The 15,133-nt window shown below is 40.1% G+C and overlaps 1 protein-coding gene across 1 annotated transcript in view; it reads left to right on the forward strand.

The window, feature by feature from the left end:
• The window catches only part of CORO2A (coronin 2A), a 185,205-nt gene that overhangs the window by 140,147 nt on the left and 29,925 nt on the right, over nt 1–15,133 (forward strand). The window contains exons 3-5 of the mRNA XM_075825618.1: nt 2,808–2,924; nt 5,621–5,770; nt 13,654–13,833. Of these exons, the coding sequence (XP_075681733.1) occupies nt 2,808–2,924; nt 5,621–5,770; nt 13,654–13,833 (447 nt within the window). The remainder of the gene's footprint in view (nt 1–2,807; nt 2,925–5,620; nt 5,771–13,653; nt 13,834–15,133) is intronic.

Raw genomic sequence — 15,133 nt, forward strand, 5'->3', positions numbered from 1 at the left:
AGGTCCGTATTTAACAATTGTTACATGTATTGACAGCCGTTAAAAACTGATCCATTGACTTCTATGGGGACTGTCAAGCCGTGAAAACTGCCCAAAATAGGACATGTCCTATTTTCTGACAGCCATTATTCACAGGCCGTTAAAAAAAACTGCAGTTTTTCACTATTGTGTGATAATGGAAGACATTAGCTTAGGAATATTAAATGTATATCATTGTTTTAGTGATTATTGCAAAAAGGATTTGTTCTTCTGGAGTGAGTCATTGAGCTGTCCTCTTTCAGATTGTTAACTCTTATGTCTTTTTTGTTTTGTTTTTGCTTCTGGAAAAGCTGGGTTACAACCAATTTGCCTACCATTCAAGAACCACATGTGTCATCACCCAACTTTTCTTAAGACCTGAAATGCAAATGTGACTTATACAACAATACATCCTCTTTGCTCCTATAACGAAGAGTCTGGGAAATCTGGATAACAACCAGTGTGATTTCACTGTTGGTGATCTTCTTCTTAGTTTGCTTAAAATAAATCTGTCACCTCCGAAACCCACCTAAACTACAGTAATCCATCAATAGATTAAAAGATGCGGATTCAGAATCTGCAATTTTTATCTTTCTACTCTGCAGTCTTACAGCGGAGGGATACATAAAACGGGCCGTGCACTACATGCTGATGACTAGTCGAAGTAGTCCTCCCCATTTTATGGCCGATCTTAGGAGAGTCCTCTCTATGAATCCCCATGTAGTGCACGGCCTGTTTGTAGGCTTACAGTAGGGGAATGTGAAAGAGCAGAAAAATTTCAGGTTTGAAATCTGCTTCTTTAAAGCTATTTAACCCCTTAATGACCAGCCTATTTATTTTTTGCGTTTTTCCATCGTCTCATTCAAAGAGCAATAACTTTATTATTTTTGCATCAACACATCTGTATAAGGTCTTGTTTTTTGCGGGACAAGTTGTATTTTTTCATAGCACCATTTTGGGGTACGTATAATTTATTGATTAACTTTTTTTGGGGGGGTAATGGAAAAGAAACTCATAAATTTAGCCACACTTTTTTGCGTCTTAGATTTACGCCGTTTACTGTGTGGTATAAATAACACAATAACTTTATTCAGTGGGTCATTACGATTGTGGCGATAGCAAATTTTATATAGCTTTAGAATTTACTACTTTTACACAGTAAAAACAATAATTTTTTTTCAAAATTGTTTGTTTTTGTGTCGCCATGTTTTAAGAGCCATAATTGTTTTACTTTTACGCCGATGCAGCTGTATGAGGGCTTGTTTTTTTTGCGGGACGACTTCTAGTTTTTATTGGTACCATTTTGGAGTACATGCTTCTTTCTTTGATCATCCTGCCTTCAAATAAAGGTGATAAAAAGTGAACAGAAAACCGCAATTCTGGCATTGTATTTTATTTTTTATAACGGCGTTCACCGTGCGGGTTAAATAATGCAATTGCTTTATAGCTGGGGTCGTTACGGATGCGGCAATAACAAATATGTGTAATTTTTCTTTTTTGTTTTTTCATATTAAAGTATTTTATAAGGAAAAAAGTCTGTTTTTCATTTTATTTTATTTTTTATTTGGGATTTTTATTTATTTATTAAACTTTTTGATAACTTTATTTTTAGTCCCACTAGGGGACTTTAATATGCGATCTTCTGTTCGCTTTTATAATACACTGCAATACTTCTGTATCGCAGCGTATTATTCCGTCTGTGTAAAACTGACCGCCACCTGCTAGCTCATGCCTCAGGCATGGCTTAGCAGGCATTTACTACAGGCATCCCCCAGCTGCCATAGAAGCCATTGGCACCCTGTGATTGCAATTGCAAGGTGCCGATGGGGTGAGAGAGGGAGCTCCGATGCGGCGCTCGCTATTGAGCGCCGCATCTAAGGGGTTAAATGGGTGAGATCGATGTTGAAATCGATCCCGCCCATTACTGCAGGTGTCCGGCTGTTTTTTAGACTGCCCGACATTGGACACCCGTGCCGGGCTTATGTCAGAGTGCCGTGAAAAGGCGGCGCTCTGGCATAAGTACCCTTAACGGCCGCCGTGAAAAGGCCAATAAGGCGTTAAGGATTAATGTAGTTTAAGGGGTTTTTGGAGGTGAGTCTCTTAAAACTTCCTATCTGGATGTACAGTTGCTCTTTAAAGATTTTCAAATTTTAATTGACCTGTGAACCTCGCTCGTCCCTATCCATTATTATCCTGTCAGCAGTGCATCTCCCTGTTTACACAACTTTTTTAAAACTATACGATCAGCAGATGATCATGCGTTTGCTCGTTCATCTGCTGATCGTTCCCCTGTTTACACAGGGCAATTATCGGCAATGAGCGCTCTATGAACGCTCGTCTGCCAAATAATCGTCCAGTGTAAAACCCCCTTTAGACTTTAGGCTAGGTTTACACCAAATTTGGGGGTCATTGTTCAGTGTATACGCTGGGAAACTCTCCCAAAGTATACATGTAACGTGTCCATAGGCTATCGCTACACAAATCCTCACATGCATCTGGGATATACTTTGGCAGACCGTCTCAACTGATCCCTACTAAAGTAATACCTGAATGTGGCGTGGACCTAGTATAAACCTGTTGCCTGCTAACAAATACATATGAACAGGTAGAAGTGAATCCATGCAACTCAATTATTTTTCAAATGTAAGGACATTCCACAATTTTATATCGCACCCCCCCCCCCTCCAATAGCTTAGATTATAGTGATACGTGGACCATGCTCCGATACAATGTCGATATAAGTTACTTATGTTTTTTGCTTTTACATTTTTTTGTGTTTTTGTTTGAAGTCAGGAAAGCTTGATCCTCATTATCCTAAAATTTGTGGTCACAGAGGAAATGTGTTGGACATCAAGTGGAACCCCTTTGATGACTATGTCATTGCTTCCTGTTCTGAAGACACTTCTGTAAGTTCATAGAAGATATTTTACTAGTATTAACATGTAATGTGTAATAAGACTTCTTACTTGTTGAAATGCACAATCTAAATTAGATTTATTTCACTAAACTTACCATGGTAGCAACTGATAATTCTGTGAATAGAATGTCTACTGTGCAACAGAGTTTTTGCCGAAAAAAAAGTTATGTCCTGCTGCTTATTTAACTATTTTACAGTAAAATAAGTGCTTTGAGTCAATGCAGAACATTGATAATGTATTGACATTCTTTGATGTATCATGGGAGTATCACCCTGGAAAGTTTTCAGTAGTGATCTTCTGCATAATTCATTGCTATTTTTATATACATTTTTGGGGAAAAAATGTGTTCAACTGCTGTTACATACCAGTCACACCCAGAAAACAGACACATTGACGTGCAGGATCTTTATGCAGTTCCTATACTCTCTACAAAATGTTAAAAGATTGAAATCTTATGACCACGGTTAAGTTTTCCTGGAAACTGTAGTCATGAGAAATTAAAGTAAAAATTCTTCATAACCAAGAAAAAGTGGTTAGTTGTCTTTCCACTTACAATCTAAGGTCAGGACAAGACACATTGAACCAAAGAAAACCTCAGTAAGGCCCTGTTCACATCTGCGTTGGAGGCTCCGTTAAGAGCCTTTAGTCACGGATTTCGCCTTAAAAAATAGTGCAGCATGCTTCCGGTAAATCCAGAGACAACCCGCAGAAACCATTAAAGTCAATGGGTTCCGTCAGTGCCGGTTGTTTGTGCTAATGATAATTCCATAAATTCTTCTACCAACTCTCTCTTTTTAATAAAAAAAATCCCTATCTGTGCAGGAGAGACTGGTAATTTTTGTAGATAAAGGCCCATTAACACATCATTTAGTGTTTTTGTTTTTTTTGTTTTTTTTAGTAATTAACTATAATATCCAAGTGTAAATGGACAAAAATATCAATGACAAACCATAAAAGGTTTGATTATCGTTGTTTTCAATAGTTTTTTATTGAACATTTTTGTAATATAGCAATAACACAGACTCGCAGAGTCTCAGCAATTGAATCAAAGAGAGTATTAGACCAACATGGCCCGTGTTCAAACCCACATTACATGACTGTCATGATGTCAAAACTCCTACAAAATGTAGATCATATAAATGTAATCGTAGCAAACATAGGTAACTATCATTGACATCACATTGCTTTATAGAGGCCCATTATATGACCTCTGGAAAAGAAAAACGCACAATAACAAATAAATGAAGGGGGGGAGGGGAAAGGTACAGGAAAGAAGGGGGTCGTAACCATCTCTATGTGTTACAAAAATGTACGATTCCTCCAGGGGGCCCAAATGGCAGGTTTGTTTATCGTTGGATGGTTATTCTTACATAAGAATTATAGGTATCGCTTGTCTAACTGCTTCATGTAAATAGTTCTCCTCAGATCTGCATTAGTGGTTCAATTAAATATGTTTTTGATAGATATTGGTCCTACAGTGAATAATAGTTGTAATTATGTCAATTGATGCTGGTAAAGATATTGGTAGTTAAAGAGGCTCTGTCACCAGATTTTGCAACCCCTATCTGCTATTGCAGCAGATCGGCGCTGCAATGTAGATAACAGTAACGTTTTTATTTTTAAAAAACAAGCATTTTTGGCCAAGTTATGACCATTTTTGTATTTATGCAAATGAGGCTTGCAAAAGTCCAAGTGGGCGTGTTTAAAGTAAAAGTCCAACTGGGCGTGTATTATGTGTGTACATCGGGGCGTTTTTACTTCTTTTACTAGCTGGGCGTTCTGACGAGAAGTATCATCCACTTCTCTTCAGAACGCCCAGCTTCAGGCAGTGCAGACACACAGCGTGTTCTCGAGAGATCACGCTGTGACGTCACTCACTTCCTGCCCCAGGTCCTGCATCATGTCGGACGAGCGAGGACACATCGGCACCAGAGGCTACAGTTGATTCTGCAGCAGCATCGGCATTTGCAGGTAAGTCGATGTAGCTATTTACCTGCAAACGCTGATGCTGCTGCAGAATCAACTGTAGCCTCTGGTGCCGATGTGACCGAAACGATGCAGGACCTGGGGCAGGAAGTGAGTGACGTCACAGCGTGATCTCAAGAACACGCTGTGTGTCTGCACTGCCAGAAGCTGGGCGTTCTGTAGAGAAGTGGATGATACTTCTCGTCAGAACGCCCAGCTAGTAAAAGAAGTAAACACGCCCAGATGTAACACGCATAATACACGCCCAGTTGGACTTTTACTTTAAACACGCCCAGTTGGACTTTTGCAAGCCTCATTTGCATAAATACAAAAATGGTCATAACTTGGCCAAAAATGCTCATTTTTAAAAAATAAAAACGTTACTGTAATCTACATTGCAGCGCCGATCTGCTGCAACAGCAGATAGGGGTTGCAAAATCTGGTGACAGAGCCTCTTTAAGGATTGTAAATCATTGGTTTCGGAAACGTGTGATTTGTAAACTGCTTTTTCATCACACTTTAGACGTCACGGATGCCTATTCGGGAGTGTCACTGTGATTTGTAAATAGGGTATCACTTTCTCATAAGCTTGCTTCACTTATATTTTCAAACCGTTAAGTACTAAATTCTGTCTATTTACGATCTTCATTTTGAAGGAATCGGTTATGCAATGCTTTTCTTTTTCTTAAACCTTTTTTTTTTTCTTCTTCCTCAAACAGGTTAAGATTTGGGATATTCCAAAGCCTTTTGTAACCAAAAATATAACTAATGCACGGAAAGAACTTGTGGGTCATTCTAGAAGAGTAGGTCTTATAGAATGGCATCCCACAGCGAGCAATATCATATTAAGTACTGCCTATGATTACAAGGTAAGGCATTTGGATGAGGATTTTTGATGATACTTTGTTTAATATGCAAATAAATACATTTAAGGAATAACAGAATGATTTTTACACAATAGAAGTCCATAGAAATGTTGCGTGGCTGTTACATGATTGTTACAATTAGTATAGTTTTGGTGACCACTGTGACAGGGGCACATTGAGCCCCCTTGCATCGCATTCTTATGAAATGTGGCCGTTTCTCATCAGCACTTGCCATGCATCAACGTGTATCAGAAATTAACATCTGTTATAAGTAATTGTGCACTAAAGGCTGAGTTCACAAATCGTGTGCCACGTGGTAAAAAAGTTTTATGTGGGTGTAGCATGGCGGGAGACTGAGCAGACGTGCATAACCTCAGCCCCATAACTATATTCTTGGCCAATCTGCTTAATTTGGGCTGCTGGATTGTCCCCCGATAGAGGTATATTAGAAAATTTTACAGCCTTTGAGGACTGAAGGCAACCTTCATTCAGAAAACAGAACCTCAATGTTAACCCTGATTCAAGCCGACGAGTGGCCTGTGAGACTTGGAGAGGAGGATTAACGGTGATGCTGCTGGGAGTCGTGAGACGGATTTCCGTTCTGTATATCCACCCGATCCTGGTTACCTAGCTCCTGCCACGCAGAGGAGGCTGTAGATCTGCACAGTGGCCTAACTGGCACTCCTACTACTTTAGGCAGCAACGTCTCAAGCCAATATCCAGAGCAACAGCATGCCAAGACTGTTTCCTGCACCCATCATAACACCACCTGCCTTGTTCCTGGGATGCGATGTGGCGGCGGCCTACAGAAAGAGTTGCAGAACCACTCGGTGGGGTGAGTGGAAAGGCCCCATCTTTCTGACTCTGCACCCAAATATTGCTCTGCTTGGGTTAACTCCTGCTACCACAATCAGGTTGTACCAGGTGGCAAACTATAAGGCCCCTATACACCCTTTCACTCAATGGAGACTGCCCCCCCAACAGCCAAAACAACTCTGCTTTACTGGTTGTAATGACTATCCATATGCCTTACTATGGTGGGTGTCTTGGAAGATGCGATCGCCCCATTTCCTAGAGACATTTGAAATTTTCAGCACCAGTACAATAAACTACTACAATCAAACTAGATTACCAAGAAAACCGCCAAACGCCGATCCAACCTTCATTTGTGGGCCTTTTCAAAGGGGGTGGAAGTAAAGCCTCTGAATTTTTTTTTAACTAGAAGAGTGGTTTGCTACGACATTATGGCAAAGTTCTCCCCCCTCCACTTTTGCATTTGAGAGAGCCCACAGAATCCTGGTTCACCAGGTACCCCACCTAGAACTTTTAATCGATGAAATGCTCTAATTTTGGGACAGAGACCTAGTTCTCCAACTGATGTGAGAAATTGGACATCTCTCCATTCAAAATGCGACAGTCTTTTTGTAAAGTCCTGAATTCTCAGTGACTGTTCAGAAAGAGCAAGCTAAATCACTGCTAAACGCAAACTCTAATGGCTTGTCCACACACAATGGAATTGCTGCAGAATATTTCTGTATTAATTCCGTTTAAAGACTTTTCACTGCGGCAAAAATGCACCATTTCCTGGGTTTTTACGGTAGAAAATGGTGAGGAATTCTGCACACTTTCCGTAGCAGGAATTTACATTCTGCAGTCAGACAAATATGCACCGCAGGTCAATTTTCGGCTTGGAAATTTTATGCAGCATGTGGATGCTACTGTATTCTGCTGCGTTTTTTCCGGCCGGAAAAAATGCAGCAATTCCGGAGCGTGTGGACGAGCCCTAAGATTAGACAGAAACACCATAAATTACTTGACGTTGAGGTCTCAGTGGCCCACAACGACGCCATCCAATTCTTCCAAATGGCAGACAAAATTTTCAACTGGATCGAACAAAATGGACTGGATCATCCTGTATGTCACCTAAAAAGCCCTGATCTACCAATCTCCGTCTTACTTTCAGAAAATGAATTCACTCCTCATGTCCTTTGTGGGGTGAGAAGGGAGGTCCAAACTAACATGGCACATAATGCAGAATCCCTGGGATAATGGTGGGATTGCAGTTCCTCATGTCAAACCTTACTATATAGCAGCGCAGTTATTCCACATAGTCTATTGTGGTGTTTTGGCAAAGCACAGAGTCTTAGCCCTGGTTATAGTTCCTATCGCCCTCTGAAAAGTAACTTTATTATTCTCCATGCCAGACTGTTCTGGGCAAGTCTCTGCACGTTATGGTAACCTTTCCTTTTATACCTTTACTCCTTTATGGCACAATAATCAGTTGATTTGAGTTTCTAAATATCCCTCTTCCTGCTGTGACTCACCTACAGTATACAATATCTTGAGGATGAGTTTGCTTTCCCAATGGTACGCTGTTCCGCTACATCCAAAATCTTAACAATCCCTATATGCTGATCAAGTGATTTAATTCCCTGATTTCTCCACCCCAACTTTTCTGAAAAGCACTCAGAGGCAGCATTTCCATTTTCTGTGCATTTCTACTCTCCTTTCGCCAAGATACATAATTTGCACAAAGCAAGAATAAATGGTAATCAGTGGTGGGTGATCCAGCCAAGGATGATTGGGAAGACATTTTAGATGTTCCCAAACGAAGCTTCCCTGAGGTAACCTGAAAGAGCTCTATATTTATACACCAGCCCTATTTAACTACAGCTAGAGCAGCTAACTATTCTGGCAGGAGTGATATTTTCCCCAAATGTAAGTGAGTGTCTGGGTCTTTCTTTCATCAGGTAGTTACGTTTTTTGAATGATAAGATGGGGGGTGCCGGTTCCTCTAGACCCCAAAGCGTGCCTGCTGCGATTGTTAGATTCTCCTGTTATTTTCCTGCACATTGTCCGATACTGCACAAAACCAATCCAGGAAGTTAATTTTCTCGCAACTGGATAAATGACCCAGAAGAAAAGAAGTACTATGCACACCAAATAGGAGTAATTTTCCAAGGCGTTTTTGTATTATTCCAGTGTCAGTGCGACGTTTCAGTCAAAACTTGACCTTCCTCAGGCAATGTAAATTTCATAAATATATGCGTATTTTAGACTCCATGCTATACAACATATATTGACATAAACATTATAGAACAGGTAATATTTACATTTCAAATAAACATATTGAAAGCTTCATCAGAAGCGATACCAAAAGATGGGTAAACATATTCTGATCTAAATGTCACAAAGATTTCATATGAAATACATACAAAATGTAATGAGTATATAGTGAACGGTACATTTCATACAGTCAAATATACGAACAACAAGAAAAAATGGCATATCATATAGTATAGGTAGTATATACAACTCCATTAGATGTGAGGTCATTACAGAGTAGAGCGGTATGTCTGCAGCAGTAGCTTAGGAAAACTTAAGTTGTGAATAAACATTGTACGGCATATGGTTAGCAAGCAGTCTATGTAATACAGTAAGTTATATCCAGGTAAAAAAAAAAAAGGCCAGGATGAATAATGTGCAGCAAAACAGTAAAGCATTAAAAATAGTCCAATATTTCGAGTACTAGAAATGACAAAGATGAGCATAGGTAGTTGGCTGACAGGAAAGTAATCAATATATATATGTAATGGAATAGTTAACACTCAGAGGGAAGGTGCAGAGGAAAGGATGGAAGGGAGAAAAATAGACATATAGAGAGAACCTACTATAGATGCGACAGTACCATAATGGAAGGATCCTGGAGATGAGACTAGCCATATGCAGTTCCAGTATAGCAAGCATACTGGGTTTTAGGTCTGTAATAGAAATGTAATGGTTAATATAGGTACAATAAAATTGTTCACGATATGAGTGAAACTAGAATGAATGAATAAACGTCAGTGATCCATGTCATAGTATAGCTGTTAATTGTTTGAGACATATGTTAATGTGGTATCATGTTACTACAGAAAGCTACTGATTTCATACTCCCTTTTGAGTCCCTTAGGGTGTAGAGTTTGTAGGGTGTGAATCCAATAGGCTTCCCTGCGTTTGAGTTAATATTGTGTTTCCGCCTCTTCTTGGAATAGATATATGTTCAAGTACTTGGAACCGTAGTTATGATATATTGTGTTTTAGGTCATGGAAGTGGGCCGGAATGGGGAGGAGGATGTTGCCACATCGTATGGTGGACTTGTGCTGCTTAATGCGATCACGCATGCGCTGAGTTGTCTCTCCCACGTAGGCTAGGCCGCATGGACATCTGATGTATATTACATAGTTACTATTGCAGGTGAAGTAATCATTTGTTGGAATTCCGTGTCCTGTGTGGGGGTGATAAACATTGTCGCCCTTGGATATGTGGGAGCATTGTAGGCATGTTAGGCATGGAAAGGTTCCCTTTTTCGGGGTACTTAAAAACTGTTGTCTGGGGATTCTCTTATTGGAGCCAATGTCGACTCATACCTTGAGTTCTGTGGTTTCTTAGAGCAGGGCAAAAAGGGTGACTTGAATTCCTCAACGGAGGGGTATGCTTCCTGAAGGAGAGACCAATGTTTTCGAATAATTTGGTGTATTTTGTAAGCACAGGGATGATATGTATGAACGAATGGTATGCGTTTGGTCTTTAACCCCTTAATGACCAGCCTATTTTAGACCTTAATGACCAAGCCATTTTTTAAGTTTTTCCATCGTCGCATTCCAAGAGCTATAACTCTTTCATTTTTGCGTCGACATAGCTGTATAAGGTCTTGTTTTTTGCGGGACAAGTTGTATTTTTTAATAGCACCATTTTGGGGGACATATTATTTGTTGATTAACGTTTATGAACTTTTTTTTGGGGGGAATAGAAAAAAACCTGAAATTTCGCCACGCTTTTTTGCGCCCTAAATCTACGCCGTTTACCGTGTGGTATAAATAACACTAACTTTATTCAGCGGGTTGTTACGATTGCAACGATACCAAATTTGTATAGTTTTTGTATGTTTTACTACTTTTACACAGTAAAAACGCTTTTTTTTCAAAATTATTTGTTTTTGTGTCTCCATGTTTGAAGAGCCGTAACGTTTTTATTGTTCCGCCGATGCAGTTGTATGAGGGCTTTTTTTTTGCGGGAAGACTTGTCGTTTTTATTGGTACCATTTTGGAGTAGATGCGACTTTTTGATCACTTCTTATAACATCAGGATTCACAGAAAACAGCAATTTTTCCATAGTTTTTTATTACATTTTTTACGGCGTTCACCGTGCGCGTTACATAGTCGGGGTCGTTATGGACGCGGCGATACCAAATATGCGTAACTTTTTTTATTTATTTTGTTTTTTTAATAGTAAAGGAGTTTGTAAGGGGAAAAGGTGGGTTTTTCATTTTTTTTCACATTTTTTTTTTAAATTAACTTTATTAAACTTTTTTTTTAACTTTTTTACTAGTCCCACTAGGGGACTATAATATGCGATTCTGCGATCGCTATTATAATACACTGCAATACTACTGTATTGCAGTGTATTACTGCCTGTCCGTTTAAAACGGGCAGGCATCTGCTAGGTCATGCCAGATGCATGATCTAGCAGGCATTCATGACAGGCAGACCTGGGGGCCTTTATTAGGCCCCCGGCTGCCATAGAAGACACAGACACTCGGCGATCTTATCGCCGGGTGTCGGTGGGAGAGCTCCGTCCCTCTCTCCAAAACCACTCAGATGCGGTGCTCGCTATTGCGCACCGCATCTGAGGGGTTAAACATGTGAGATCGATACTTATATCGATCTCACACGGCAGAGCAGGGACGCTCCCAGCCCTCAGCTGCCTCTGAGAGCAGGGAGATTTGACGGCTCCCTGCTCTGTTTACTTATCCTGATGCAGTGCCGTAAAAAGGCATATGCATCAGAATAAAGCCCGTTAGTGACCGCGGTCACTAACGGGTTAATTGTCTTTCCCTATGTTGGTTCGTTTCTCCGGCTTGTTGGAAGACTTTGTCCGGGTAACCCCTAATCTTAAATTTGTTAGCCATTTTGTCTGTTCTAATTTTCCTATTGTCATTGTTACCGACTATTCTAGTGACCCTATCAAATTGCGATCTAGGGAGGGAAGTTTTGGTAGCCTCAGGGTGACAGCTGGAAAAATGCAGCAGGCTATTCCTGTCTGTGTCTTTGACCAAAGAGATCTGTGGTCAGTGTACCTCTATCGTCTTTGATGACCATGGTGGACTTGTTTCTGTAGTTCAACGTGAACTGTAGTTCTGTCCATATGGAGTTGATGTAAAGAGAGAATTCTTGTAAAGTATTAAGTGGACCGACCCATAGACAGAAAATGTTGTCTATGTATATTTTCCATATGAGCGCGTGTTTTTTGAAAAGGTCATTAGTATAGATGTAGTGGTCCTCAAAGGATAGATTGAAGAAAGACTGCAGCACTCCGATATCCAAAAGATGTTGGTCTTTATTCACCAAGCAGTAAAAAACGACAATGTTTCAACCCCTGTTGGGTCTTTGTCAAGCAGTCTTTCTTCAATCTATTGCGTGCAAGTTGTCCCGTTGGACCTGGGGCATTTGTGCTGAGTGCACCATCCCTTGCTGGGATTATCTACCTTGTTCCCCTCTGGAGAATCTCTTTAGTTGTGCTGCTGATTTCTTTACATGGTCCTCAAAGGATGCCATAAAACAATTTGCATATGGTGGTGCCACGTTCGAGCCCATTGCTGTGCCTTGTTTTTGTAAAAAAATAAGAATCTTGGAAGAGGAATAAATTTTCACTCAAGACCATGTTTAGCAGCTCCATACTCAAATTAATGACATGGGGATCTTTCTAGTTTTTGGACATAATTTCGTGGACTGCTCGAATACCTTTGTCGGGTTTGATGGAGGTATAAAGGCTACAAACATCCCATGTGACGAGAATTGTCCCTATGGGTATGGTATGTATGCTTCATATGGTATTCAGGAAGGCACTTAACAGCTCTGTGTGTCATCAGTGTATGATGTGCGGCTGCGAGATTTTCTCGCAGCCGCCATCATTATGACACTCAGTTTGGATGTTTGCATTCAGAGTTTGACAGCTGTTGCGCGAATCACGCAGTTCGCATGGAAGTGCTTCCGTGTGGCATGCGTGGTTTTCACGCACCCATTGACTTCAATGGGTGCGTGATGCGCGAGCAGCGCACAAAGATAGGACATGTCGTGAGTTTTTTTCAGCATACTCACTCTGAGCAAAACTCACGGACTGTCTGCATGCCCCTATAGACTAATATAGGTGCGTACGACACGCGTGAAAAGCACGTGTGTCGCACGCACGTATATCACGCTCGAGTAAACGAGGCCTAACATTGCGGTTTTTTATGCGTTTGTAGGTGTGGTTTTTACATTTTGATGTGCAAAAAAGTGTGGATTATATGCTGCGGGTTTTGGTGCGTTTTTTTAAAATAAACTTGTTAGATACAATTCTGAGATGGAAATGCAATATAAATAGACATGCTGGTGATTTTTAAAATTCTAAAAATTTAGAAAAGTATATAACATCCACTTTCTTGAAGTAACAAGCAAAGTAATATCCAACATAGAACACAATGATATTTCATTTGTCCCCTTTTCTTTGCACTGATATTGCTGGGTTTTCAATTCACAACCCCCTTCCAAAGTTGTCTACTGTCTGTTCCTAGCTGAGCATCTGTTATCATTACTCAATGGAGAACTCATTGCTTTAAAAAAATAAATAAATAAATAAAAGCTCATGCAGTAGCTGGTAATATACCTTGTCAGATTAAAGGGTTCCCTGGAGCATAGCTGTGAGGAGCAGGAAGATAGCGTCTTTGAGGCCTGGTCATGACCAGCCCTGTTCCTACACTCCTAGCAGAGCCGTGGGATGTTGTGATCACCAAAGTATAGAAATCTTAATCAGATGTTTGACTAGAAGATATGTAATGTATAATCATACATGTTTATTTTGCAGATCATGATATGGAATCTTGACAATGAGGAGCCGATAATCTATAGTCCTGTCAGGACAATAGAGTGTCATAAAGATGTCATTCTTTCAATGTCTTTCAATCTGGATGGAAGTCTTTTTGCAACATCATGTAAAGACAGAAAAGTCAGAATCATTGAGCCTCTTAAGGGCTGCATTATACAGGTCTGCACATTATATTGTTGAGTTTAATAATTGTCCACAATATATCCATTCCTGTTAACCATTATGCTCATTATAAAGCTGCTGCCAATGTACATTCCTTATTAGCTTTATCTTTTTATATGATCCAGGTCAATTTTACATTGTCATTCTGATCCATCCATCTTATATCATTTGTATAAAGCGATCCCTCTGGTTACAATATTTTCAACTTACGATGACTGACTTAAAAATCCAACCAATCAGCATACACATTTTGCATGGAAGTTGCCTGTAATTGGCCACAGTAAATAGCCAATCCGCACATCACAATGGGGGCAATAAGAGCCAATCGGCAAATGTTGTACGGTACCTGAACAACGGTTCTGTCTTAAACATAGGTTATTCCCCACCTTCTGACTTTTACATGTAAAAACTTGCCTTATCTGTATTAGTTATCTGCTTGTTTCTTCTATCCTCTTATTTTTTTCTTTTTTTAAAGGGACTCTTCTTTGGACAATCTCTACTTCTTAAAGAGGTCTCTTGACAATAAGCTTATAATAAATTGTCCTCCTGCTGGGACCCCCAGTGAACAGCTGTAATCTGTGAGGAAACCTGGCAACAAGCGGTCAGTTTCCCTACAGCGCCTCCACAGGGGAAATTAAGAATTACATAGTGCCCATTCAAATCAGTGGGTTGTCTGTGTAAAGCAGCACAGGTCATTCCGAGTGAGAGACGCTCTTTGTAACCGCTCTCCACTCTAACCAAGAGATGAGGATCCTGAACAGCGAGCCACCTCTATTAAATTAGAATTTCCTAAATAGGTTTTCTAAACTGGACATAAGTTACATCTATAAATAGGAGAAAAAAACACAGTGCCTTATTGTGCAGCTCCTCCTGCATTGTAAAGTACCAGCATATAGCTGAAAGTAATATGCTAACCTATTAACGTTGTGCAGACACCGACACAAAACTAGTGTTGGCTTATTCACATAAATCGTCGGCTGCAACTTTCCCAAAGTGGACATTGTAGACATTACCACCGCTTCAGAGTATTTGAAGACGAAATGGGGAAAATTCTCCTCATTGCCAACATTGAGAGGTGGCATGAGTACTTCAAACAGTAATTCATTGTTGGCTGTGCTTTTCAACACCGTTCCGGCATCTTCATCAGGTGATTATTGGACAGACAGTACAGGTAAATTTAAATACAAAAAAAAAGTAGCTTTGGGGTGAAGTCACGTAAGGTCAGAAGGTTTTGGTTGACAGACAGAAGTGTCCAATTCAAACAAGATGATATACAGGTACAATACACAATGTAGCA

The sequence above is a fragment of the Rhinoderma darwinii genome, chromosome 1 (assembly GCF_050947455.1).
Source record: "Rhinoderma darwinii isolate aRhiDar2 chromosome 1, aRhiDar2.hap1, whole genome shotgun sequence".
Lineage (NCBI taxonomy): Eukaryota > Metazoa > Chordata > Amphibia > Anura > Rhinodermatidae > Rhinoderma > Rhinoderma darwinii.